Source organism: Aptenodytes patagonicus, chromosome 4 (assembly GCF_965638725.1).
Source record: "Aptenodytes patagonicus chromosome 4, bAptPat1.pri.cur, whole genome shotgun sequence".
NCBI lineage: Eukaryota > Metazoa > Chordata > Aves > Sphenisciformes > Spheniscidae > Aptenodytes > Aptenodytes patagonicus.
In genome coordinates this window covers 27,513,192-27,539,595 of record NC_134952.1, presented here as the reverse complement: position 1 = coordinate 27,539,595, position 26,404 = coordinate 27,513,192, and the positions used below count along the sequence as shown (strand labels likewise).

General features: G+C 41.1%; 1 protein-coding gene across 4 annotated transcripts in view; it reads right to left on the bottom strand.

Moving 5' to 3' along the window:
- LIMCH1 (LIM and calponin homology domains 1) overlaps positions 1–26,404 on the bottom strand; it is a 183,350-nt gene that overhangs the window by 60,792 nt on the left and 96,154 nt on the right. For 3 of the 4 annotated variants that reach the window (XM_076336171.1, XM_076336173.1, XM_076336174.1), the window contains exons 4-7: positions 15,293–15,399; positions 11,964–11,994; positions 8,768–8,878; positions 3,969–4,164 (exon numbers count right to left, since the gene is read on the bottom strand). In XM_076336171.1, the coding sequence (XP_076192286.1) occupies positions 3,969–4,164; positions 8,768–8,878; positions 11,964–11,994; positions 15,293–15,399 (445 nt within the window). Of the gene's footprint in view, positions 1–3,968; positions 4,165–8,767; positions 8,879–11,963; positions 11,995–15,292; positions 15,400–20,597; positions 20,692–26,404 lie in introns of those variants that run through there. The other variant, XM_076336175.1, reaches the window with a different exon arrangement.

The following is a 26,404-nucleotide window of genomic DNA, read 5'->3' as shown; positions in this document are numbered from 1 at the left end:
AGGGCTGCATACTGTATATTTACAGAATGGCAGGAATCTGTGGATGTTTCTACACACACATATTAATGGCAATTTGAACGCACGCAGCATCAGCTTTGATCAAAATCTGAGAATAAGCATCAGCTGCTATAAACCAGAAGACTCAGATGGTCTCTCTCCAGTCTCATCGGTTGCCTGGTCAATCAGTCTAGTACACTGCAAAATAGACAGAGAGACTTGATCCTCAGATGGGAAGGTGCAAGGAGAGAGGGAAGGGATCTCAGGATTTAGAGGTTAGATCAGTACAGCAAAGACTGAAGAATACTTGCTGGCAAAGAAAAGAAAGAAGGTGAGAGAGAAAAATTGAGAGTTACAGAGAATTAAGATGGGAGATCAACAGAGCTGAGTGACTACTTTATTTTGTTCAAATGAACTAAGCTTCCTGATATTTACAACCCATTTAAAACACAGAAACTTAGGCAACATTTTTCCAACTTGAAAACAAAACTCCCAAATGGTAGGACAAATACCTTAAAGAGCATTTGCAGTGGAACTGCCCTCATAGCCATTTCGGAAGCAACTTCATAGACATTCACTAGATTCCCTGCACCATCATGAGCCTTTTTAAGTAATTCACAAAGAAGATATGCAAATAGTTCTCTCCCAGCAGTGTAACATCACCACAGGCCCTGGTTTGCTGAGTGAAATGGAGCATATTCATCCATTTCTCCCACCAGCATTCAAATCTTCTCCCAGCTTTGGAGCGTTGGATGTCTCTGGCCCTTGGCCCCTTTGTAACACTTGCATATGCAATAGCTGTTCCCCTCTGGGTGAGGGGAAGCCACCCAGGTTGTGTCCTCTTGCTAATTCACCACACTAGTAAATTACTAGCTAATTCACTGAGCTACCTAATGAACAACTGAAAACAATGAAGTAATAAAAATCACAAGTAGCTTGTGTATAATTCAAAGTGGGGGAAGGAAAAGAGGTCTAAATATGCTAGGAATGTTATTTGCAAAGAGCTTTTGCAGCAGATTGAGTTATTCAATGTTTGCTTGGAGAGAGACGAAGAAGAGTGAAAGGGAACAGTAAGAAAAGACAGGACACAATGGAAACGAACTAGACAGACAAAAATCACAATGCACTTTTTGCCAGTAATCTTTTGCTTGAACAATTTTGGTTAAGAGCATATGATAACTAGCACCAAGATTGGTAACCTGAGTCTATGTCTAAACAAAAAGTGGAGACACAACCACAGAATCATGGGCGTCTGAGGATAGCTGAGGTTTGAAGAGCTGTAAAATCATTAGACTGAGCAGGGCCACAGAGGAGCTAAAAGAAAATGAAAAGATCCCTTACTGTTATTTGCTATTCTGTTTGCTCTTGACTTTGTTCTGGTGTTTATTTTTGTATCACATGAAAACCAGTCTTGAACCGGCAGACAGAAATGCTGGAATAGAAAACCACAGTAGCAGAGGAATTAGAACAGATTCCTCTCCCTCATTACTGATGTGCCTACCAGTATCCCCAAGCTGAGTACTTCAAAGACAAACAGCTTCTTTAATTATTCATATTTTACTCATGAAAATATTTTCAGCTCAAATTTGCAAAAAAAGCACTTGAAGCCAAAGCACCGAATGGAAGATGCAGCCATGCTCTACATTTATAACCTTAACTTTGTTGCTCTGCATTTCCAAGTAGAAGAAGCAGCAGCCAGTTTCCACAACCCGTAACAAGCAGTTATATACCACAGATGCGCACAGATCCTTCGTACAAGGATCTGTGCGCAACTGCCGGCCAAGCAGAGGATTTTATTCATTCCTGAGTACTTTAGCAACTCTACAGGCAGGTCAGTCTGCAATTCTACTGCATTTTAAACAAACTGTTCTGCTATACCACTGGTTTTGTTTGCTTTTTGCCAAGGGACAGGGTCTGCATAGGACACCAGAGCAGTTTCTAAACATTGGGGCTAATCACAGTTGGCATTCGTGAAGGTAGTATTACTTATTGCTTCCACCTAAACTATCATCACCTTAGGACCACTGAAATGATCTCCATTCATTAATTTTTTTTTTCTAGGAGTGGAAGGAATCATAGTTTTATTTCACTATCATATTATTGGGTTTACAAAGCTCCTATCTGAATGGAGGGAGAAGTAATGCAAGCAGAACCTTTTCCTTCATCCAGCTTTGCATATACATTATTTCTATCAAAAACTACATGCAGCTGAGCGAAACACTGGCCTGCTGGGGCCACAGGAAGAGGTTCAACAGAAAAGAGGTCAGCCAAGCTACACCTCACCTGCAACCCTTGGAGGAGACAGCTGTGAAGTTATGGCAGCAGCAAGCAGGGAAAATGGGACATACTAGAAAGGGCCAGCTAGACAAGTCATACTTGTGCACACAGCATCTGCATGCACCCTGGGTCTGGATATTGTTAAAGACTAATTTTCAAGAACAAGCTTTGAATGCTTGCATCTTATTTTGTGTTTGTTATGGACTCAAGAATGTGACAAGATAACATGTCTTAGCTGTGGCAACCAACCACAAAACCTTACTAAAATCTGCTAATACAGCAGAAGTTGATAGGAAGCAGCTACAGGACATATGTAACTGGCTGCCCACCAGCTCCACGTAGGCAGGGACACTGGACACTCCTTCAGCACCCAGGATGGAGCAACGTTTCTTGATTAGGACATGTGAGGTGTTCCTATTTGCCAACACCACAGTTCTGTCTCATTTGGGAAGGCAGAAAAATGTTTTGTCATGTGGAGACTGTGCTCTGTTCAGTGTCTGAGGGGGCACAAGGCTGTTTCAGGGAATCAGTCCCAGTAGCTGGTTCTGGATGGTCAACCAGCAACAGCCCCAATACCACAGGCCACTCAAAACAGCAGAGCAGATCTTAGCCCTGCTTTCCCCATAGCTCTTTCGTAATTCTGCTGTGATACCAGATATCCCTGCCAGCTTTTCAGTTTTAAGGAGTTCCCCATCACCTCAGGAAATCTCTCATGTGTCCGGTTATGATTAGCACCAGTTTCTTTCACACTGCCAAAGGCAGTATGAACATCTGGTTCCTACCAAAAAGTCTTTCTGCCCTTCCTTTTTTTATTAAATAAATAACATTACTGAGGAGAAGTGATTCATGTGTGGAACATAACTTCATCTGATGATGAAGTCTGACTGATTCATCCATTCATCAGGAATGTAACCGTGCAGAGGGAGCCTCAATCAAGCATCCTTTTGTTCTGAACGAGAAATCCTGCTCACAACAGGTAACCTAAGTGCACGCTCCACACCTACCCCTAGCAAATCCTTCCTCATCCAGCATGCTGTGTTTACAAGCCTCTGGAAGTCTCTGGGAATCAGACAAGAAAGGTAGAGAAGCAGCACCCCTTCTGTAAGCCTAGAGCTGCATGTCCTCACTCAAATGTGTACAAAGATGGCCACAGCTCTGATGCTGGGAGCTATTAATTTACCCAATTTTCTAAATACCATGAAAACAAATATGACATTTGGTAAAATGTTGTACATCAGACTTCAAAACTCTGTCAAGTATCAGACATTTCCAAGATATTTCTGTCATTTATCTGCCCAGAGTTTACTTAGGCAAACATTTTATTCACTTCAATATTCGCCTTGTTCCTGCGCTTTTATTTCTTGCTCCAGCCTAGTTTATAACTTAAAACGAGTCTGCATAACAACCTCTTACACCGTAACCCAGAAAAGCACTCTTCCCATCATAAAATTACACTGCAATGATGTAACTCATTTTCCAACGCTACGCTATCCTAACTGAGACAGGCTTCAAGTAAGTTGTTGGCAAAGTCATCTAAACCTCAGGGAGCACAAATCAGCATTCACAGAGAAGTTCTCCCACCAGATGAGCACTATTGAGGGGCTGTGTCCAGCTTCCGAAGGGCACGTTTGCTCCAGAAATGTTACTTATATGTCACAACGTTACGCATGTGCTGCACTGTGACCGGTACTTACCATCGCTGCTCCCTCTGAGCACTACATCTGGAGACGGTGTCTGCTGCGAGCGGGAGCCAAAGGAGTCCAGACTGTCAAAGGAATCATCTCTGCCGTGGCGAGGCGGGGAGAGGGAATCGCTGCGTTCAGAGTCCCAGCAGTCTATATAGCCGCTGTCACGAATGCTGCGCTTTGGGCTCTCAATATCCTCCGTTTCCTACATGGAAGTACAGCAGGTACCCCTTCATAAAGAAGCCACTGACACACCTGTGAGATCCATTACACACCAGACAACAAAGCATCTTCCCAAATACTAAAAATCTCCTCCCCAAAAAGGGTTTCCTTGTTTTCTGCCCCTTCTCCCCTTCAAAACAAAAGTGCAAGCTTGCAATAAACCCCAATTTTATGCTGATTAAGAGGAAACCCTGCTCATTAGATTAGTAAGATGAACTGAGAAAAAGTTGCAATAGGCAAGTTAACAAACAGATCAGAACTGAAAGTAACCTGAAACTTGACTTGTCGTCCATAGTCCATAGCACAGGCAAAGGCACCACAATTTTAACATCGTGCCTGCATCAGGTTTAAGTCTGCTGCTTTCCAAAAGATCCCCCGCCTCCCCTTGCCCATCTATTGTATCTGGCCAGGACACCAGCAGACAGCATTTGTTGTTGCTGCTTCAGCTCGGCAAAATAATGAAGCAGTGTGCCCCAGCCTCCCTCTACCTTGAAGAGAAATTCCTGTTATGAAAGAGGGATGTCTTTCTGAAGCAATCAGCAATGAAAAATATGCAAAATGCTTTTCCTGATGCCTCAGAAGAATTCGGTTGTGCTCTTTACTCTTTGCCAGCTCCTGGCTCTGGGGGATATGAAAGCACTTGTAGCTGACCCACATGTTCAGAGCAGGGAGAACAATGGCTGTCTTTGACAGCCCTGTGATTATAAATTCTTTCCAGTGCAAGCAGCACATACTAAAACACTGAAACTCCAGCAGAGGAAAAGGTCAATAGAAGCCATCCTCACCCTTGCATTATAATAAATCCCTTGTTTTAGAGAGCATCTTAACATTAATTACAATCACGCAGGCTGAGAAAAAACAAAAATAACTACTTTTATGCAAAGATAAATCTGTTTTTTTCTCCCCCGACAGTAAGTAAAGTCAGAGATGTGGGTGCCATTATCAGACTGACATTTTGTGACCCAAAGAGGTTGGAATGTGATTTTTTTCTTTTTCTTTTTTTCCCCCCCAGAAGCATTTGAATATTAATTCCTAATTAAGAAGCACCCCCTGCTTACCACTAGCTGGAGCACAATGGCTATGTTGAGCACAGCTCCCACTGTCCTTGACTGCTAAGCTTTCACCCGTTGCTACTATCGCCATTGAGATCATCAATCAAGAACATCACAGTATGCTATGGCAGGCCACCTCCACAAGAAAGCGGGTTTGCTGTAGAAGCGATGGAGGGAGGAGAGCCCTGCAGTAACACACCAAAGCTTCCGCGCTGGAAAAGAGGGAGGCTCAAAGCAAGACGGAGAGATCAGACCCAACGTCCTGCAGACTTTTCAGGAAGAAGGCTTAATTAGTGCCACTCACTATTACGCCACCAAAATACCACATTAAGGGCAGTGGCAAAGGTTCCCTAAGGCCAAGCTAAGCTGTGGTAATGTCAGTAAGTAACCTCACTGCAAACTGAAGTGAAATTATTTTCTAAAAACAAGTAAAATTCATCTAACAAAGTAGTAATTGGATCCTATGTAATTTCCTTCCCCAGTCCTCCTTAGTGAACTAAAATACTGACAGAAACACTAGACAACAAATATCTGTCTCCCTGAAATCTGCAGGAGTTACACACATCCAAATACAAATCTAAAAATCCTATCAAAATCCGGTTTGTGACATGATCCAAAAATCTTTTTAAAAATCCAAATTCCCTAAATCCCCTCATCCCTTCATACCAATCAGCTATTCTCAATCCTCAGGCACACTTCCATTTTCCTAAATTACTGTATTTGAATGACACAGAACTGCTCAGCAGCTACAGCGACTTAAACTCAGGCAAAAAGCCCCATCCCGCATTCACTATCTCCCAGCGTTTGAAAACAGTCCAATTGTGAACTAATGAGTTCTGCAGACCCTACTTTCAAAGGCCTGTTGATGTTAATTTTGCATGCCGCTCACCAGGAATTAGGAGGCAGGCACCAGGATGGGATCCTAGACTTTTGTAAACATGTTCTTTACAGCCTTCCCCTTGGCAAAGCTACTCTCCCAGCCTGATGCTGTCTCACAGACGGGTACTTGTCCTGCTCTGGGGCAAACGTCATCTCCCAAATGTTATCAATGGGAAAAAGAAAGCGGTTATCTGCAGGACCGATAACACCATAACATGACACACAACAGCACATTAGTCTTTCATATTATCTAATTAAAAACACAGTATGTTACCGAGTGGTAGTAAAAGTGTGACTGCCAAATATAAGATACATTTCTCCAGGAAGTTCCACCCACTAAATATAATCATAAAGCCATGGATGTTTTGTCGTTGGGTATTTCTAGTTTAAAAGTAAAGAAGAATGTGTATCCAAATAGTTAATGAAATTAAAAACAGAGTAGCATGAATAAAATTAGAAATGAATAGCCCTTTCAGTATGAGAAGTAGAAAAAGATGGGTCTGAGACGACTTACATCTGAGCCATCTTTTGATCTGCTTATAAAAAAAGGAGGGCAGAGAGGATTTGTAACAAAAAAACTAAACCACACTGAATTTATGGTCGATTTAATTATTAAATTCAGTGGAAAAAAAAGCCAGTAGAGAATGTGATAAAGTGTCTTTTCATCACTCGACCTCAGCTATAAAGAACATCAGAGTGTTGCACAGCATGATTAACATGTTCTATTTTACAACCAAATCCTCTTCAAATTCAGTAACAGGCAAGCCCACAATTGCCAGTGGGAAATACTGCAGGGGTACAGGAGTAGGGAACTGACCTTAACATAAGACACCAGCGGCCCTCCTAACAGTACCACCTAAACAAGACCTTTCAGGACTGCAAAGTGCTCTGTTTTTACATTAATGGAATATATAGCTTTCAGCTTTTATGAGATATCTACTCTTCTCCCAGCTCCAACATCTGCAATGAATCAAGTCCCAGCCTCTTGCTTTTGTCCTCGACCTGCAGCGCCCTGCACTGCCCAGCCAGGCGCTCCACGATCATCAGCTCCCCGGAGAACACTGCCTTTTGGCCCCAGCCTACTTCATCCCACAAAAGTGCTCAAGACAGGACCTTCAAAATGCTCTGATGATTATAGTTTGATGGGTAAACATCACCTGGAGAAAGAGGAGCCTCATACTGCAAGATTAAACATTAAAAAATAAACCATGATACCATGTGGCACTAACATTATAGCAACCTGCACTTTGGCAATCTTTCTGCCTTAGCTCCCTTGTCCGTCTTTGTTTCACCTTTCAGACTCTTTGGAGCGGGGACTGCTCCTTCCCTGCATCTTCTATTTGGAAACAACTCAAGTATTAACTTAAATTTTTTTATTGCTTGGTCTCACTCATATCACTCAGTGATATCACTTTGCCATCACAGTGGCAAAGTCCCGAGCGATTAGCGCAGGTCATTTCAAATAAAGACAAAAATAAACCTCTACAGAGAAGCAGGATGTTTTCTCTTCCCCTCCGTTTCCACCTGCTTGTTCACAGGAACTGGGCTCACAAACAGGGATTTTACCCATCTAGTTAAGGCTCTCTGGTCACACTAGGGTGTAGGAACTGCTATCAGTCAGCCAGGTATTTCTTCCTCTCTAGTAGCAATCTGGTGCTGGCCCTCTGAGATCCCAGAATGAAGAGCTGCAGCTGGTGGAGATGCAGTAGCACAGAGCTCAAGGAGAGTAAAGAGCAAAGAGTTTCCTATGGTCCCCAAACCCTACTGCCTGTGGTCACTCGGCCGTTACGTGAGATGGGGAGGGAGCAGCAGGCACGAAGCTCTCTGTGGGCTGGAGAATGTATCTGCATGGCCTTTCATGAGCAGTATGTCCAACACATGCAATGCTAGCACCAGGTGCTGCCGTCTTCTTACATGTCTGCTCCTTGCCCCTTCCATCCCCAGTAAATGCAGGCTTGGATATCAACGCTAACCATTACTGAGGTTAAGTGTCTCAAGCCGAGGTTCAGGGCATGCTGGAGCGCTCAACCAAAAGTCCCCAAACCACCCTACAGCGATCACAACTTTTCCTTTCCAACAGAGTTCAGCTCATCATAAACCACCAAATATGATTTCAGCCAGAATTTAGAGCTTGGCAAAACACAGATTCATCATAACTATACCCTTGGTGAAACATAATCTCTTCCTTCTACCCTTCAGCTTTATTTAGATACTTTGGTTTGATGCTTTATGTTGCAACTTAAAAACAAAAGAGCTGCCCATGAGACTGAATGTTTTAAAGAAGAAAAATCTCTGTTCCTGAGAGTCCTGCCACCTTACTTTTGAGTCTCAGCTCTCCTAGCTGAAACTCTGTGTCACAAATGAAAATAATTCAAACCAAAACCTATGGAAATGAAGATGACAGAGCCACGTGGCAATTCTAAAGCCCTGTTTGACATCACGTGCTGCATCACTGATATCACCACAAAGCTGGCTGCTAAAGAAAGTTGTGTTCATGGCTTGGTAGAGTCAGAAACATTTTCAAAGGAGGTAGGGGTTTACTAAGTAATTTGTACTCCAGCCCCCTACTTCGCTCATTTTTAGCAACAAACAGGTTATTTATGGGAGTAATAATTCGAATGAAATTTCCATTCCCAAAACATAACAAAAAGATACCTTTCTCATTTGTGCCAGCAAACCTTCGAACTCCTTCAGGTTCAGGGTTGATCCACTATATGATGTGCAGCTGTTTGCCGCTTTCCCTAGCCAATAAATGGTGACTAATACCTGCAGAAGTTAATAAGAATTAATTGAAGCCATCTACACAGTCACTTAGCTAAATTTACTTCCCTTCAGCATCTCTCATTTATTCTAAACTGCACAGCAGCACAAGATTTTATTATAAATCAGAATTGAAAGGGAAGTGTCTGTCAGTGGCTAACCATAAATACATCGGGCAACTACGAAAATTTAAACAGTCCTACAGAATATGTAACTTAACACATTATCTTCCTGGTATTTTTATTTAAAAAAAAAAAAAAAAAATCAAACTGTCATGTCTGCCTGTAAAATAAACAGCAAAAATAAATCTGAATAGAAAATCTAGGCAAGATATTTGAAACTGTCTAGAAGACACACTTATAAATATATCTGTTTGTAAATCCAATAGGAAAAAAAAAAATCCCTAAAGAATACTAATACTAGTGGTCATTAATTAAAAACTTTAAGACTAATGGAATAAATAAAACATCTGAAACGTGCGCCTGCCTATTTCAAGGACAGAAAAGGTAGTTCCATTTTTAATCATTTTAATGTAATTAACCAGATGACATGGGAACATTTACTTCCAGGCTTCTGCTAGCTTAAGAAATGCTTAGCCCAAGATTAATCAAAAGCCATGAGCATCTGGTTGTTTCTACCAGACTGAAGCAGACAGAGTTAGTGGTTTCATTCAAGTTCTGACTTGATGTCTCTCCATAACTCAAAAGTCACTTCAAAACTAGCGCGGAAAAAAGCCAAGAATTGCTCTTGCAAATCTTTTTATACCCTCTCACTCCTTTAGGTAGCAAAGAAATCTGATCTGAGACTGCTGGTGCTGTACTTGTTTTAGGGAAGGAGAAATTAAGATGCTCAGGATGGTCAAATTCAACACCTCCAAAAACGCTGATATTTATATTATGCAGGGAAAGCAAACAGTCTTCCTCTGCACCCACATATGTCTCCACCTAAAGCAATGTCTTTAATGGTACCTGTGCAGCAGCAATTTGGACTGGAAACTGATTGTCAAAGGCAATTCAGTTCAGTGTTTTGCACTGGTTAAAAATGCCAAACCACCACCTCAGAACTTAGGGCTTTTTCTCATTTAATGCTCATCATTTCTGCATATTCCATGACATTGTGAAGTATTTAACTGCAGAACAAACAGGAAATATTTTGATGCGGAAAAGATGTGCAACCAATAATAAATAATAGTTGCCATTAACTGTCTCAAAAAAGTTAAATAAACGGAAATATAGTATTTTATGTTTTGATGGGACAGGGCCATATAATTCATACTATATAGTGAGCTAAAGAAAACAGAACTAGGAGAAATCCCGAGGGGGTGTTGGGGACAGACATCTCTGTCAGACTCTTCTTCCCTAAAACATGCTTTTAGGAAACCCAGATTCCTTCAGTGCCTCCTCCTCAGTCACATACGCTAGACTTCCGATTAGCCTTTTCTCATCAACTTTCTCTAACATCCCCATTTTTCATTTAAGTGTGGTGTCCAAAATCACACACAGCACTCCAGCTGAGGTCCTGCCAGAAAAGGATACAGCATGTGTCACACAGATCCCCTAAAACCAACTGTGATGCATAATGTAAAATATATCATATTTTATATATAAATACAGTTTATATTTCCCTTTAGTTTATAGATAATATACATGCCATGAAATAACTGAATAACATTTTTAATAAAGTTCAGAAATTTTCCCCTTGTTTTTAAAATTACATCCAAATTGATACTACTGTGCTGAGGGAAAGGAGGTGGGTTTGCCAATACTGATTTTTTTTTGGTCTTGAAACAACCTTTATCTGAGCTGTTTTCCTTCAACCAGCACTACTCAACAAATTTATGTAAAAAATTCTTACAGTACATGTTCTCAAGTTAAGTGAAAACACTTGCAAATATAGTATTCCTAGCAACAAGGAAACTGTCCAATTCATTTTGCCATTCAGTTCTCTGATGAAGGTTGTGGTATTTTTATTTATTTCTGCTAGCATTTGATCACTTTCTCTCTTCTTCCTTTCTTTAGCCACTTTCCCCCCTCCCCCCCCCCCAATAATGTCACATTTGCAAGCAATTCCGACTGGCTGCCAGCCAAGGTTGCAGGATCATGCACCTGGAAAGCATATATTGCCTACAAGCACATTGTGGAGCATACTTTTGAAACTTTGCGTTTAAAACAATACATCTGTACAAAGATATTTAGCCAGTGCTCACAAAGGTGCTAAAATGCCAAAGCTGAACTCCTCCCCTGCAATTTTGTGTGCTGGATGCAGAAGGTATTACTCTAATGCTGATGGCAAAGACAGGATGAAATAATCGGGGGGGGTGGTGGTGGTGGTGTGTGTATGTTCTTGGTTTTTTGTTTGTTTGTTTGTTTGTTTTACCTGCAGTCATGATTACTGCGTTGCAAAGTTATTAGGAAAAGGTCTTGGCATTTCTTAGCAGTTTATAGGGATGTGAGCTAAATATAAAATGAATTTATAGCAGTTTACAGCTGACTAAGGACAGCTAGCTTGCTAGGCTTTAGGATAACAACAAACTCTGAGACCAGCAAAGTTTAGCCATTTTCTTTTCTACTTAACAATTACAGGATCCATATCATTGCTATTAGTTTAAATCAACAAGAAATTAAAGTTAAATGGAATTAGCCTTTCTGAGAAAACACTCATTTATTTGGAAGAACAACAAGAAAGCTAGCAAATTTGACAGCAAAGACTTGCACCCAGATCTAATGATCATTTTGCCTCATTTTAAATACTTTGTGCAAATTTACTTTATGCCTATATATTCATGAAAGGCTACCAAAGCGTAGCTTCATGGGTGAGTCAGACCATTCCCAGTGAAAACCATGATGGACAGCACAGAGATCCATTCTTTATCCCTTAATTAAGCAGAGGCAAACATTCTCCATTGTATTTTTATCATAAGGCTGCTTTGCCATAAGCAGCTCTACCAAAGTTTGCAGTAGAACCTGGTTAGGTTCAGAAGAACTTTTCAGCGATACTCATCTGTACTAAGTTTTTACTGACATAATTCTTGCTCAGGCCAAATACAGGATTAACCAGACAAAAAAAAAAATACTCTAAGTCATGTACTTACATTTTTCAGCTTCCTACTATAGTCAATGTTCCTGGTTGCACATACACACACAAAAAGAGGAAAAAAAAAAATAATCAGAAAGCAGACACACTTTCCAAGAGCGTGTATGCAGCAGATCACGTTTTCCCTAACAAAAGCCTGCAGAATGCTTCTGCTGGCTGGAAACACATGAAAGCTAAGAAGATGTAGTTCACACATTCATTTATTCATAACGTGGGAGTATTTTGTCACCATTACTTCAATCATTAAATTAGAATTCTGGAAGTACAAAAAGCAAATGTGTTTATAATGGTCCCACAGTAAAGTAGGGCAGTGCCAAAAATATTTCCTTTAAACAGTATTGCTGATTTCTTCAAAAAAGAAGACCGAAGTCCTCACTGCTAAAATGCGTTCTGCAGTAATCCAAGTCAGATCCTGCTCTGTGATAAATCATGCAACCCGTACAGATTCTGGAAGCAACTGGATATGCATAGGAGACTGAGGAAATCATCACCAAACATTAAGGACATGGAGCAGGTGCTTCTGTGGAAACAAGCATCACAAAGAACAAAGTAGATGGGTGAAGCAACAAAGATCCTGCCACTTGCAAGAGAACCTGCTGTGGAAAACATTTATTTTTTGAATGTATACTCGAGCACTCAGACTGAACATTGGCATCCTTCTCAATTTCACCTACCTTCAAAGGGTGGAAGTTTTATGTTAGAAACAACAAAACACAAAGTTTGCACAAACATAAACACCACTTCAAAATTCAGCAAAGAAGCCATAAAAAAAAGAATGGAGGAAATGTGCATTACATTTAGGTGCTGAAAAATAAGTAAGAGCACTTCAGATTTAGTATAGATTGTCTCCTGATTATTTATAACGGAATTGCCTTCTACTATAACAGTAAGCCCACACCAGCATTAAAGGTTACCCGATAAAAACAAAAATAAATGTACTTAAATCTGCGAGAACAGCAAAAGCCTAAATATAGGCAATACTAAACTGAAGTATTTTTGATAACATCTTTTTTAAGCCAAAATTTTATCCACCATTACCCACATACTAAGAAAAATAAAACAGTCCTATTTTTTTCTTTATAAAATAGCAATGGAAGAGAGTCTTGCTTAACAAGTCAAGAAGAAATGCTTTACAGCACTAGCTCATAACTTTTATAAGCTGAATGTTCCAAAAAAAATAGATCTAATGCATACTTCCATTAACATCTGTATGAAAAAAACTGGTTAAAAATGTCATTATCTTAATCATGTGCAATAATGTCATATTCATCCTTTACCACAGAACAAATACCACTTTTACCATGTTTAAAAAATAACCCAAAAGTCTTCAAAGGTGGTGGTGGTGGGGGAAATCACCTTCATGCTTTGGGAACTAGCTAGCAGAAGACAGTCTTGAACATATTTCTCTACAACAGTCATGGACTTGGCTTGTACACCTCAACTCAGTTACTCAGCATGAACTTGGACAGTGCTAAGAAAACCTTTGGCTCATTTCCACAGCTGCTTTCTCTAAAGAGTTGACGGGGAAAAAAATCCATGCCAGTGAGACACTTCACATCTATCTAGCATCATATTCAGCGGAGGGCCAAGCCAGCTCCGCAGAGTTTATTACTCCTGGTTTAACTTGCTTACGTGCTGGACAGCTCTCCTTGGAGCTCCATGCTAGTCCCAGCCTCTCAACCTGCCTCCTCCGAGGCACTCCACCATCCTCAACCCCAAAAGATCAAGGCTTCTTATCAGAAAGACTCTTTCTCTCTGGTTTTATATGGAGACTAGAGATTGTTTTGCGACTCTCTTCAGCCACTCATTGTCATGATTTTACAGGATGTCGTGAAGAACCTCTTTCATTGCAATACTTCCAGATTTACAAGAAATACGTTACATAGCCCCCTCTCACTGGTATGTACAGGCGAGAAGAACCTCATATTACAGCCAGAAACTTGGAAGGGAGCAAAAAGTGGGAGACCGTTCCTTAAAACAAGGAAAGTGGCCAATTCCATTTTCAGAACCTTTGAATTTTCCCAGACAGTGCTTGAACACCATGAAAACTTGCCCAGCTTCCACTGCCAGAAGGGAAAAAAAAACAGAATGCCGCTGAAATTTAGTAAATTGTTTCCATATACTTTTCTAAAATGGGTATGTCTGACCAGGATTTCGTTAGTGATCTTTTTGGCCAAATGAAACAAGGCCATTCAATCAACTCAGCAGTATTTGCTTGTCTGTAGAGCAATAACTTTTTAATAGTACACATGATAGACCCAAAAATTTCAGGAAAACTTCTAAGTAACACCAATTACAAATTTTGTTAATTTTATGAAAGTGTGGGGTGCTCTTGCTTTTGGGGAGTGGGGAGCTTGATTGCCATTAATATAAACGAGAGAAAAATACAGTTTGACTGCTGCTGTTCCTCTAGTCCACGATGCCAAAGTCTTCCCTGAAAGGGACAACAGTTCCTATTTAAGACCTCAATCTATGACTATATGGACTTTGATTCAAGCCTGCTCTGTGTGACCTTAGGCAAGTCACTTTCTGTGTTGGTTTCACATCTATATTTTAAATCACTTTGTGGGGTGAAATGCTGAAAATACAAGCATTGGAGTCTAAGCACCTAGTACCCTTTGCAGTGAGGGATGTGCACATACCATCACTAAAAAGCTGTTGATTGAAAGGAGAATTTTAAAAAAATCACTTCACCCCCCAAAAAACATGAATTAGTTATTAGGAAGGAGAACCTCTTAATATGTGTGTGGTAATTTGTGTGGTAGTAGGTGTGTGGCTTTGGTGAAAAAGTATCTAAACTGTGGCATTTCCAGTTCACACAGACATCCTCAGCCCAAGTATCACATCCCAACCTATAGTTTGTTAGAAAATAAACAGACCGTGCTCATGTCTGCACCTTGTAGAGTCTGAGAGGCCTACAAATGTCCTATAATGCATCTTCAAAACAGTTTAATCTGAAATAACAGAGCTGTGATTTTTCCCCCTACCAGCCTTTATAGTTCATTAGTTGGACAGACAAAAAAGAATGCCATCAATTTAGACTCAGGAAAACCCCTAAGTCCCACAGAATCTCATTGCTTAACTAAAACAGTATTTTAAAAGAGCTGTGGTTGATCTCTCTGGGAAAAATAACAGCCCTTAGAGAAAGCCTGTTGAAGGGAACAATGTATTCTTCCCAGCGCTGAGGGTTTCCCAAACCTCAGCTTCCCATTTGCTTTATACAAATGACAATTCTATAGCCTTTTTTGCTCATCCTTAAATATTTACTATTGCATCACATGCATCTGAGGTTGTAACATGCTAATTGCAAACTGCTGTTGTACTTACTTGATGGTTACTCTGTTTGATGTGTCCTGCAGATCACCAGGATCAAAAAGCTGAGATTCTTTAAGTCCCAGCTCTTTGCAGCCTCTTAAGAATAAGATGATGTTATCCTGAAATGAGGCAAAAAAATAAAATACTTTTAACTCTTCTTTATTGAAAAAATAATCCTACTGAACCAACCTCTCCCTGACTCAGCAACACCTCACAAACAGTTGTATCATTAGTTAAATGAAGAACCAAAGACATTTCCAGTCACATAATTTAAGAAGTCAGTAAATGTTCTGTTTGAAAACCAAATATGAAACAAAACTTCTTTTTTTTTTTTTTTTAAATTTTAAATATGTAACTGCAACAAGCTTGTTGACTTTTCTCTTTCCAAACCCAGATGTTGGCAACTTCTTTAACTGAAAAGGCCCTGCTAATTTCCCCATGTACTGCTGTAGGCTGCCAACACAGCTTCAGTGTGTTACGGGGCAGACAAGAAAAGGCTGGATTTCTGAAAGGAGCAGGAAGGGTAGATATAAAACAGCCCACCACCATTTAAGCTTGCAGTTTGTTCAGAAAACATTTTGCATGTCGATACAAACAAGCCAGTTACTCCTAATTAACACAACCAGTGTCTTGCCTCTCCAACCTTAACCAGCCAGAAGCCACTGGGGAAAAAAGCTAAGTGTCTTCTCCCCAAATAAAATGCTTGAAGCTACACTTTATGTGACCACTGTCTGTAAGAAGAAACACCACCTATTTTGTAACACTTTTTTATGGAGGATTTACACTTTTCAGAGTGTAAAAAATAAAAAACAATAACTAAGAGAGATTAAGCACAAACTGATATAAGCCTCTTTCAAACCAAATACAAGTGATGACACATGGGTTTGCACTGAGGGGAATAAATCTGTCTGTGTGCATGTACATTTAATATATGTTTTATACTTGCGTACACATATGCATGTACACTGCCCCCCTTTTATAGAACCAGTGAACCTTTCTTATGCAGATAAATCTTGAAGGTCAGTAAAGAACAAGTTTTTAGATATATATGTTGCTAGATCAGCAACTGCAATGGTACACGTGTGGACAACTAAGGATACAATGTACAGCTTGATATTCTCCGAGGCCTCTTAAACCTCCAACTGGAGGTAAAGCTGCCACGTGAAGAGTTAAGAGAGGAGCAGAAGCACAGCGTGGGGCAGAAACCTCAATTTTTTGTAAAAACTGGAAGCAGAGGAGCCTGGGCAGCATTCAGCTCTTGCCCACCCTGCGTGACAGAGCAGGATTCGTGAGCAGGGCTCTCCCCACATCTGCTCCCAGGCTTTTGTTTGGGTGGCACAGCCACAGCTCGGCGAGAGCAACCCTGTTTATTCTGTCGGAGCGCAGCGATCAGCATGCTAATCTCTGCAGCTCTCTGCATGCCAACGCTCTCGCTCACAAAGCTCGCTGTCACCAGCCACACCACAAAAAAAATACGGACTTGGAAATTTAGAGGAGTCCAAATCTCCCTTTCTTCCCTGGCTGAAACTTAACAGCTCTGGAGGGGAGCCAGGGGGAAAGGAACAGCAGTCGAGAGAGCAGAGAGCCCATAACCCAGAGAGACAGCATCATTCATGACATGAAAAGATGCTTGTAAAACTCCCCATCTGGCTTACTGTTTGCATTATAATTTTTCAAACTGCAATGTGAATAACTTTTGTGTTTAGCCTTTGATGGAGGACAGTCCTGGTCACTTCCAAATGGTGGATGGAGCAATGTGTAAATCTAATAAAAATGCAAAAATATTAAAAAAAGTTCCTAACAATATTTCCTAACGAAAATATACAGAATATACAGGACACAGTAACCTAATAGGTTTAGAAAACAATCAAAGGAGGGGGAACTCCGGGGATAACTAATTGCACCCATCTTTATGCCAAAAGTTCACATCCAAGTTATGATAAGCAGCAACAAAAATATCAGCCATTTGGCAGCCATGTAGTTTGGAAACTCAGTTGTTCTGTTGATGAAGAAATGCCCACTTCTCAAAAAAAAAACCCAAACCAAAACAAACAAACAGTGTCACCACCCTGTGCCTGTTTTTGTACATGCTTTTATTTTGATAGTCATCATAAGAATAACATTTGCCAACAGTCACTAACACCATCACCCAAACAATTCCTCAGAAAGCTGGTATCTTATATGGGCATAAATAACCATGCATGTCAACAAGATGCAATCAGTCAGCACTGAAAGTTTTTGCTTCTGTTAACAATCTCATAGTTTTATTTCCCAATGGTCCTAAAAATGGCAATTTGTTTAAAAGGATTAAAAAAAAAGGCCAACAAAGAAATTGTTTTCAAATGACAGGTATTCAGGTAAACCTGCCCAGGCTGCATATCCCCAAGCCAAAATGTATCTCATACTACTGCAAAACTAAACTTTTCTTGGTTTGCTTCAGTACATTTGAAATTTTTATGTTACTTCTATTGAGACACAGGAGAACACCACTCCTAAGCCACTAAAAGGAGAAAGTCGTCTTATCATGAAGACCCAGCTCCCAGGAAAGCTTTCTCTCTGGATTACTACACCTTCCATTGGCCAAGTCCTGATTTCTTCAGTTCTCAGAGAATTTTGCTTAATTTTTTTGAGAGAAATTATAGTTCCATATCTGTTAGCTGTAGCTACACAATTTTTTAGTCACCTATTCTAAAGTGCCACTTCTTCGTTGCTGTTGAAGAAACTAAAAAAGAAAAAACCCAACAAAACATGTTTACAAGCAGCAACATATATAAAACACCCTTACCTTAAATAAGGGACTGAAAACACACACCTAATGTGCATGTCCAGCTCCTTACCACTTGGCAGACTTAAATAGGTCGTGCAAATGGGTCACACTGCAATGGCAAGGATTGCAGCACGGCCAGCTGCCGTGCCTCAGTTAACAGGGCAGTATCTTTTACAGTGGTCTCAGAAGACACACGACTAGAATTCAGTCCCTCTGGCAGCCCCTACAAGGCACTAACACACCATTTCCTCCATACATTAAATGGAGATGATATTGCCTCTCTCTGAGCGGTTACTTGCTGCAGTTGCAGAATTGGAGTAGGCGGAGGATGGGTCATTTGGTCAGCCCGTCATTTCCTACAGCCCCAGAGGACATGCAACTGTCTCCTGCTGGCTCCGCTTGGTTTCAGTCCGCACCACTATTCAATGAAAAATCTTCTGGGTTTTGTCCTTGTACACCCAGAGAAAGAGCAAGCTTACAGATTACAGTCTAAATTTATTTTGCAAATTTTATCTATTTTTTGTCTATAAAATTTTATATCTATAATCTATAGATATCTATAAAATTTTATGTTTTCTCTATAAAATGACATGAACTCTAAATAGGCTGCTTACAGAAGGCAAATGCTTCAGTGTGGTGACAGACAGAGGACACAAGCACGGGATACACTGATAGGTTAAACCCCAACCCTTTTCTGCTTGCCTAAGCAGAGTCCTGACAGTTACTATTAGATCAGCACTATAAGCAATGTCATTTACTTGTAAGTATTAGAAATGCAAAAGTTATTAATGTAAATGTTTTGCTATGCTGAATTTCAGAACAGAAAAATTAACCAACGCACAAAACACTACAAACTCTCGGGCAAAGCCAGCCACGAACCAGCAAGAAGGGCCGGGGAGGAGCAGGGAAGGATGAACAGGAGCGTGGGGCACTGACTCCCTGAGTCAGAAGGACGCATGGGAAGGAAGGGACTGTAAAGCTGCTCCTTCTCTCACAACTGCATTTCAACACCATCGCCTTTTCATCCTTTCTGGTGTGTAACCTGCACGACTCACCTCTACAAAACCACTCTGCCAGGACAACCACCTGCAGGTAATGCAGAGAGAACGGGAGGCAGAGGGGTTACACCTCCATGAAGGTGGGGGGAGGGAAGACGAAATAATATGCTGCTCACCTGTAATCTTTTTTTTTTTTCCTGTTTTTAGAAGACTGATAACCCATGTGCTATAAATATGAAAAAGTGTTCACTGTATAGCATTAGGTCATTTTCCTCACACATGATGTGGAGCACAAAATCCTGAACCCTGTAAAAAAGCCCCAGAAATTGGCAGTTGTGCAGGACAGACACCCTGGAAAGCCACCGCAAATTCACACAGTAGCACTGCCAACACACAAGATAGTTCAAGCTAGCGAGAATCAAATATTCACAGCAGGCAAATTCTCTCCATAGGATCTGCTGATCAGATGCAATGGCAAACAGCTTGAATTTGGCCCACTTCCATTCCTTTCATCTGCCACAATAGTATACAAAATATTCTCACTGTATCCACGCTGCAAATCAGACCTGCAGCTTATCGCTGTGGAACCATCATTTGTCAGATGCGCTACTACATGGCCGGGATGAGATATACAGATAAACTCGGGGAAAACAAAAGCAAGCCAAGCTGTATGTCTGCACAGAACGCTGAATAAAATGCCAAGTGCGTGGCACTTCTGCAAGTTAGAGATATTATTAGTTGCCAGCAGCACCACGCTGTTTTGCAGGACAGCTGCAGACAAACAGGTGGCCTTTTTCATTTCTGGAATGCTGAAATTTTCCCTGTTCCAGAATAAATTGGAAGATTTCTAAAAATATATGTATATATATATATAATTTCCAAACTGCTTTTCTGAGCAATTTCCGATACAGACTTTTAAAAGCCTTTTATTTACTCTCAACATTTCTTCCTAATTCCCTCATTCTTCCATTTTAAATAAATAATTAGTGGTGATAATTTAGTTATATGAAAGCAATGGATCTTGACTGATTCACAAGCAGAGGGAAAGGAAACAGTGAAATATTCAGTTCAAGTCCACCAGGAAAGAACTTTTATGAGAGAAGCTGGGAACTTTTCATATTTTCAGATATATATATACACACACACGTATATATGTTTTACTATTTATCCAATATGCTTTGCTGTATATGTTTTACTATATATATGTTTTACTGTTTATACAGTATACTTTACTGTATATGCAGTAAAACTACACTTTCACAAAACATTGTTTTCTGTGACAGATTCCAAACCAATAGATTTAGAAGCAACTCGATCGTAGTCAGGACACATTCACTTAGACACTTCGGATGCTCAACCTCCAGAAGATGAAGGACGACAGCACACCAGAACTGAAGGCAAGCCCCACCAGAGCAGCAAGGGGAGACAAGGCTGCGTACGCCCCAGAAGGATCCTGGCACACAACAGCCTCACCTAATGAAAATTAAACGCTACGTGGGAGAAAAACAGAAAGAGCGCGACCGTGGGACCAGGGAGGGAAAGCAGGACTTACCAGCCCGTCAGCCTGACCCGACCCTCGCCTCCCAAAGCGCAATAAACCTGCGGAGCGGCGGGAATGACAGCCGGAGCCTCCGGGAGCCGCACAGCTGCCGTTGGCGGGGGCTGCAAACCCCAAACTCCACCCACCGCCATCCCCGGAGCTGCAGAGCGGGCAGCGCGGCCCCGGACGCCACCCCGAAACCCTGAGACAGGGCAGGGCGGCCGGGCGGCGGCTGGCCCCGCTCCCGGCCCCCGCAGGGGCAGAAAGCAGCAGAAGGGCGAAGGAGGAAAACGGTCACCGCGTGTGGACTCGTGGGAGACCCGGAGGCAAAAAAATAGGTCCGGAGAACAAATGCAGAGATGAGTAGATTAAAACGGCAGGAATAAGGCACGCTGGCAGGAGATGAAGCCCTACCAACCACCCCGAAGGCAGGGCTGCAGGAATAGCAGGGAGAAGGGCCAGGCTTGCCGGGAGCAGCAGCAGGCCAGAATGCCCGAAAGCAGTACCTCTAAGAGCTCAGCAGAGAAGACAGCAAAGACTGTCTTTGCAAAGAAAGCCAAGCCTTTTTCTCCTTCTTTTTGGGCAATCAACAAGGAAAAGATGCGTCTCCTCAAACGGCAGCCCCGGTCCCTTAACAAAAAGGCAAAAACCACCTTAAGAACTCTGTGAAGAAAATGGGTCTGTTGAGAGCATAGTGCAACTACACAAAACATACCAGAAACCCCAAACACGGCTCTAAGCAATCTTCAGATCATATCTAAGGCTGCCAGAAGATGTTCAGTACCAGACCCTGAAGATCGCGCTGGAAGTGCCGAATTCCTACCAAGGTGCTTAGATCCTGCTGCTTCCAACCAGGCTTGCTAGGTCGGAAAATTGCAAGTGCCTAGAGCAAGAAGATTGTTCACAACTTTGATACCACTACTTTGGTAGTATAAAACTTACCCTCCTTTGACAGTGTGAAGGAAAAGCTGGGCAAAGGAAAGAACATACTCCATTTATCTTCTCAGAGAGCTGCTCTTAGCATTTTTGGCACCCAGCAAAATCTTTTGCTAATAGTTCCAGTCATTAGTCTCATATGAAACACGAGCGCATTCAAGCTACGTTAATAAACTGAAAACAACCAACAACAAAACCAACTCAAAATCACACCATAAGAATTGATGGGAGGGCTCTAAAAAACAAGCACAAAATAAATGAGATGCGTAAAGCAAATCAAATTGTAAGTACACTTGTCCTCCAGATATCAAAAAGCACATTGTTGAAAATTAAAAGCTTGCAATTCTTTGAGAAAAATCAGAAGTACAGCAGCAATACTCAAGAAATTGTCTTTGACGTTTTCCTAAATCTGCCCTTCACCATCAGATTATTTGCTTTTTAAGATACTTGCCCTGTAACAAGTTTCAACCACGTTTATAAGCTTCTTATGCAATGCAGTGTATTACTATCACTTCTATGATGTTTGTAACAAAAAATCCCCAAACAGGAATAGCCATATTGTGTACAATGAAAGGCAAATGCAAGGAGTTCAGAATAGAAAATGGCACTGCAGGTCCTGGGCAGGTAGTGAAAATTTCATGCTGGATACAGAATGGATGATGTATCTTATTTCCGCAAATTTTTAAAATGAGCTTAAAATCCCTGCAGCATGGTACGATGTAAAAGGAGGGAAGAGACACTGTGGACAGGAAAGGAGAAGGATAACAGGGGAAGAGAGAAGAAAATAATGGGAGGGGACCATATGGAAGAACATGGGCGAGAGCAGCCTTCAACTCAACAGGCAAAAGCAAACCACGGGGGGGTGGGAGGGGTGCACACAGCATGAGCACAAGGCTGACCCTATGACTTCACTAGTTAAGTAGGTCCTGATATTTCTCCTTGCTGCATCAGGTCATTATCCCTGAAGGCACAAACAAAACATTTAAACAAATGGGGGCCCAGTCAACATCCTTGTCTTTGGGGGAGAGAGCAATCAGATGATGTGCATTCCCTCAGATTTGCCAAACCCAAGATACACCCTGAGTAAGATGGCTTTGTTTACAGCAATGAAGACAGAACATAGGCAGGCAGGGAAAAAAGCCCAAAGCATTTCCAGGGTATTCACTGGCTCTGATGCTGATGAAGTCACAGCCAGATGTCAGCCAGATGTCAGATTTCACCCAATCTTGGAGAGGGGGTGCCTATCTGATGCCATATTCTATGGTAACAGCCATGCTATGGTCAAGGAAGAGGACAACACTTCCATCCCCTCTCCGGAGCTTTTTAGTACCAGATAATAGCACTTGGCTTGTGAGGGTTTGGGCCTCAGTTTCATGACTTCTTCTGTTACCCACTTTTCACATTTTTGATGAATAAAGCTTACCAAGAGTAGGGTTAAAAACAAGCTCACGTACAGTGAAGTGCAGCCAAGCACTCCTAGAAGCTGCTGGGAATTCACCTTGCAAATCCATAGTCAGATGGATAAAAACATAAGGACAGGAGAGACACCACCAAAAAAGCAAAGCATGGTTCCTTCTGCTGTGATGGAAAGGACTGTTATTTACCTCGGCTCTGCCTTGTTGGTTGGGCTATGAAGTGGGTCAATACAAAACTTACCACAGAGCAGGTTGGGGAGAGAGCTACAAAAAAGACAAGAAAGAAAGAAACAGCACAACAGCAATGTTCTTCAGTGCAGCTGGAGCTCAGCATCTGTGGCATCTACCCTTTCTTACCCATCCTCCTGGCAATAGTTGTGCTATCTGAAGGAGGGAAAAAAGGTCACGACGACAAATTTGACCTTTATTTGCACTCACATTACGAGTACTGGGAGTATGACTAACCTAAACACAGATTTCAAAGAACCCTGAAACCACGGCTAGTGCCACAACGCTTCCCTCAGGACATCCTCTTGGGGAAACTGGACACTCTCCATTCTCGGCACATCCCTGAGGCTGCTGCCCCCACAACTGAGCTCTACAGCAAAACATAAAAATGGGCAAGAAATTCACAACTAAGGAGAACATGCTGTTTTCTAAGTTTGGTTTATTTGTGTGTAATTATCAGGACACAATAAAGCATTAAGGAAAGTAAACGGTCTCAAAGGCAGCTATCCCAAACAAACTGCTTAAAGTAAACAAAAAACACGTAAACTTTAAATCTAGAGTTATAAGTCATAAGAACTACTACACCAGATATTGTGAAAACAAAACCAGTCTGTAAGTCAGGGGGGTCCAAGCAATGGGACCACCAAAGAAACTAACCTAAGCATTAAATATGGGAGAGTATGGTTTTTCACTAGACGTACTCTTAAAGCTTATCACCTTGCATACAATTAAAAAAAAAAAAAAAAAAGGAAATTAATAGATGAATAAAGTTGAATTACCTTCTGAATGATATATCCAAAAAGTACAGCCCTGGGGTAATCCAAAGAAACACTGCAAAGAGCTTAAGCTCCAACACAGGTAAGCCCTTTACGTGTTACGTACAGCTGTCAACTACAACCAAACACTGCTGAACAAACCTTTGCCTTTCCGGACTGCTGTCAGGGCAATTGTGTGTTAAGCCATGGCACAACAGATGCTTTTAAAAAGCTATTTATGTGTTCCTGCTAAGATATTGTACTATGGTGATAAAGAAGATTACCTATGCAAAGCAAATCTATGTGCTAAAATTTATTCCATGTTTTCCTTAATTATATTAGCACATCTAGTAAAAGATACTACCTTTTTTCACATACCATGCCTTCCTTTCTCTGCCTACAGATTCCAAGCTTCTTGGGATCCCTTTGATCACATTTGATATCTCAGGACACTGTTACCCAATGCCTGCTTTCTATATTTTGACTTGACTGTAGAGAAAATAACCTTGTTTTCCAGGAAGAGCAGTTTTGACCGTTCAAGGGACGCAGCTCTAGGGAACTGTCAGGTGAAACTTGCCACAGGACCTTTGGGATGGAGTGGGGCTAGCAGAGAAGAAAATGAGGAAAAATCCTGTGCATCATGTGAGCCTCTCCACCTGAAAAGGTGTGTCTGAGGGTCATTAATTACCTGACCAGCATTATCTATTACAAACCAGTATAGGTAACTTAAAGCATAATCAGTGTACCTGCATGCACGTTCAGAGATGACTATCTGAAAAAATACTTCTCAATCTGTGATCACTACAGACTGTTTCTAGTTTTCCTCTCTCACTACATCCAAAGCAGATGTCAAGGACAAAAAAAAGTGACTGGAAATGATCAATAGTGAGATTTACACCTGATGCTTTTCTGATACACAAGAACCTAATTAATCAGAGACACAAAGCTGTATTGGAGTTACAGCCTCAATTTTTACCTTCCCCTGGTTGTTTATCAGCTGTGCTCCTACTCAGGCACAGAAGCAGATTTCATTAAAGTTGTATAATCCCAGAAAATACAGGATTTTTATGAAAATATGTGCATGATCAATCTCATTTGAAGTTTTGCTGCATCCGGCTGTACTGAACTAGCTGAGCACAAAACTTTGAACATCCAGGGCCAGAGAACAGCAGAAATTTTGTAGAGTTTATTTTTAAAGTTTGAAACTGTAAAGGTACAAAAGAAATCGGTACCTAAAATTAAAATCAATTTGACATGAAACCTCTGAATGTATGACCACCATCTGGCAGCCTCATAATGCTTCTGCTAAGTACAGCAACCACTCACTACTAACATGACTTTACTTTCTTGCCCCTTTCTTTTACGTGGTATGTTCTCTTTTGCTTGGTATATTAAGCAAAGCTATCTTTCATTTAAAGCCAAAAAACAGTAACAGTTGGCCAATACTCGGACTTCTCTCAGCAAAGACAGCAATCCACTATGCAAGGATCAGAATACTATGCAGCTGGAGCCATTGGAGGGCCTCTGCATCCCCATGTCCAAGTACAAGTGCTGTAGGTGGGCCTCAAAAGATGCAAGAAAGCTGCCTGTGGGGGCCGGGGGCCTGGCAGTAGCTGTTAAAATCGGACCAAGTCTCTATTCCCCAAGGCAAACAGCAAAATAGTGAAACCGCCAAGGAGGACTCATTCCTGCTCAGTTCGTGACCTCTGCAAAAAAAGCAACAAATTCCATTTCTCCTTTCAAATTAAACGTCTACTCTTTATTGCCAAGGAATATGTTTTAATAATCTGTGGTGTTCAAGGTTTGATAAACATCAGAAATCTCTTTGCTGCTGTTACATGATACCTGACATACATTTTCCCCCCACTCACAGCTTTGCATTTTCATGCCAACATTACATAAAACGTACTGGACTTCTTTAATGTAGAGGTTGGGGTTTCCTTGCAAATACTTCTAAAAGAAACTGTTCAAGTCAAAAAAACACTGTTGTTTTTTTTTAACTGGCTTTTGTTACTGAATGAAGTTCCAGTACATTCCACTTTGAAAACCTACATTATTGTTTTTACTTCCAGTAAAAAAAATAAATAGAAAGCTTTCACATTTAGATGTCTAGAATGATTTCAGTGAGGAAAAGGGGAAGAAAATCAGTAATTTTCAATTTGCTGCAAGTGCATTTCACAGACAACCAAAATATCTGTGCAAAAAACATGCTATGTAAATCAGTGCCCATTCTTAACTTAGACCATATATAGTGTAACTGCCTAAATTACTATGTAACACAACACTCAATCCATGTCCCTGTTGTTTGTTTCTCAGATTTGAAAACATACATTTGGTGTCTAGGTAGCATGGCCATAACTGTCATCATCTTGAATAGTTACAGTTTTGGGTTTTCTTAATGGTAAATATTGAAGGGAAGATGAGCTACACAATAGTCTGGCAGTGATTTCTTTTCCATCCCTTTTCAACCATCAGTAAAGCATTC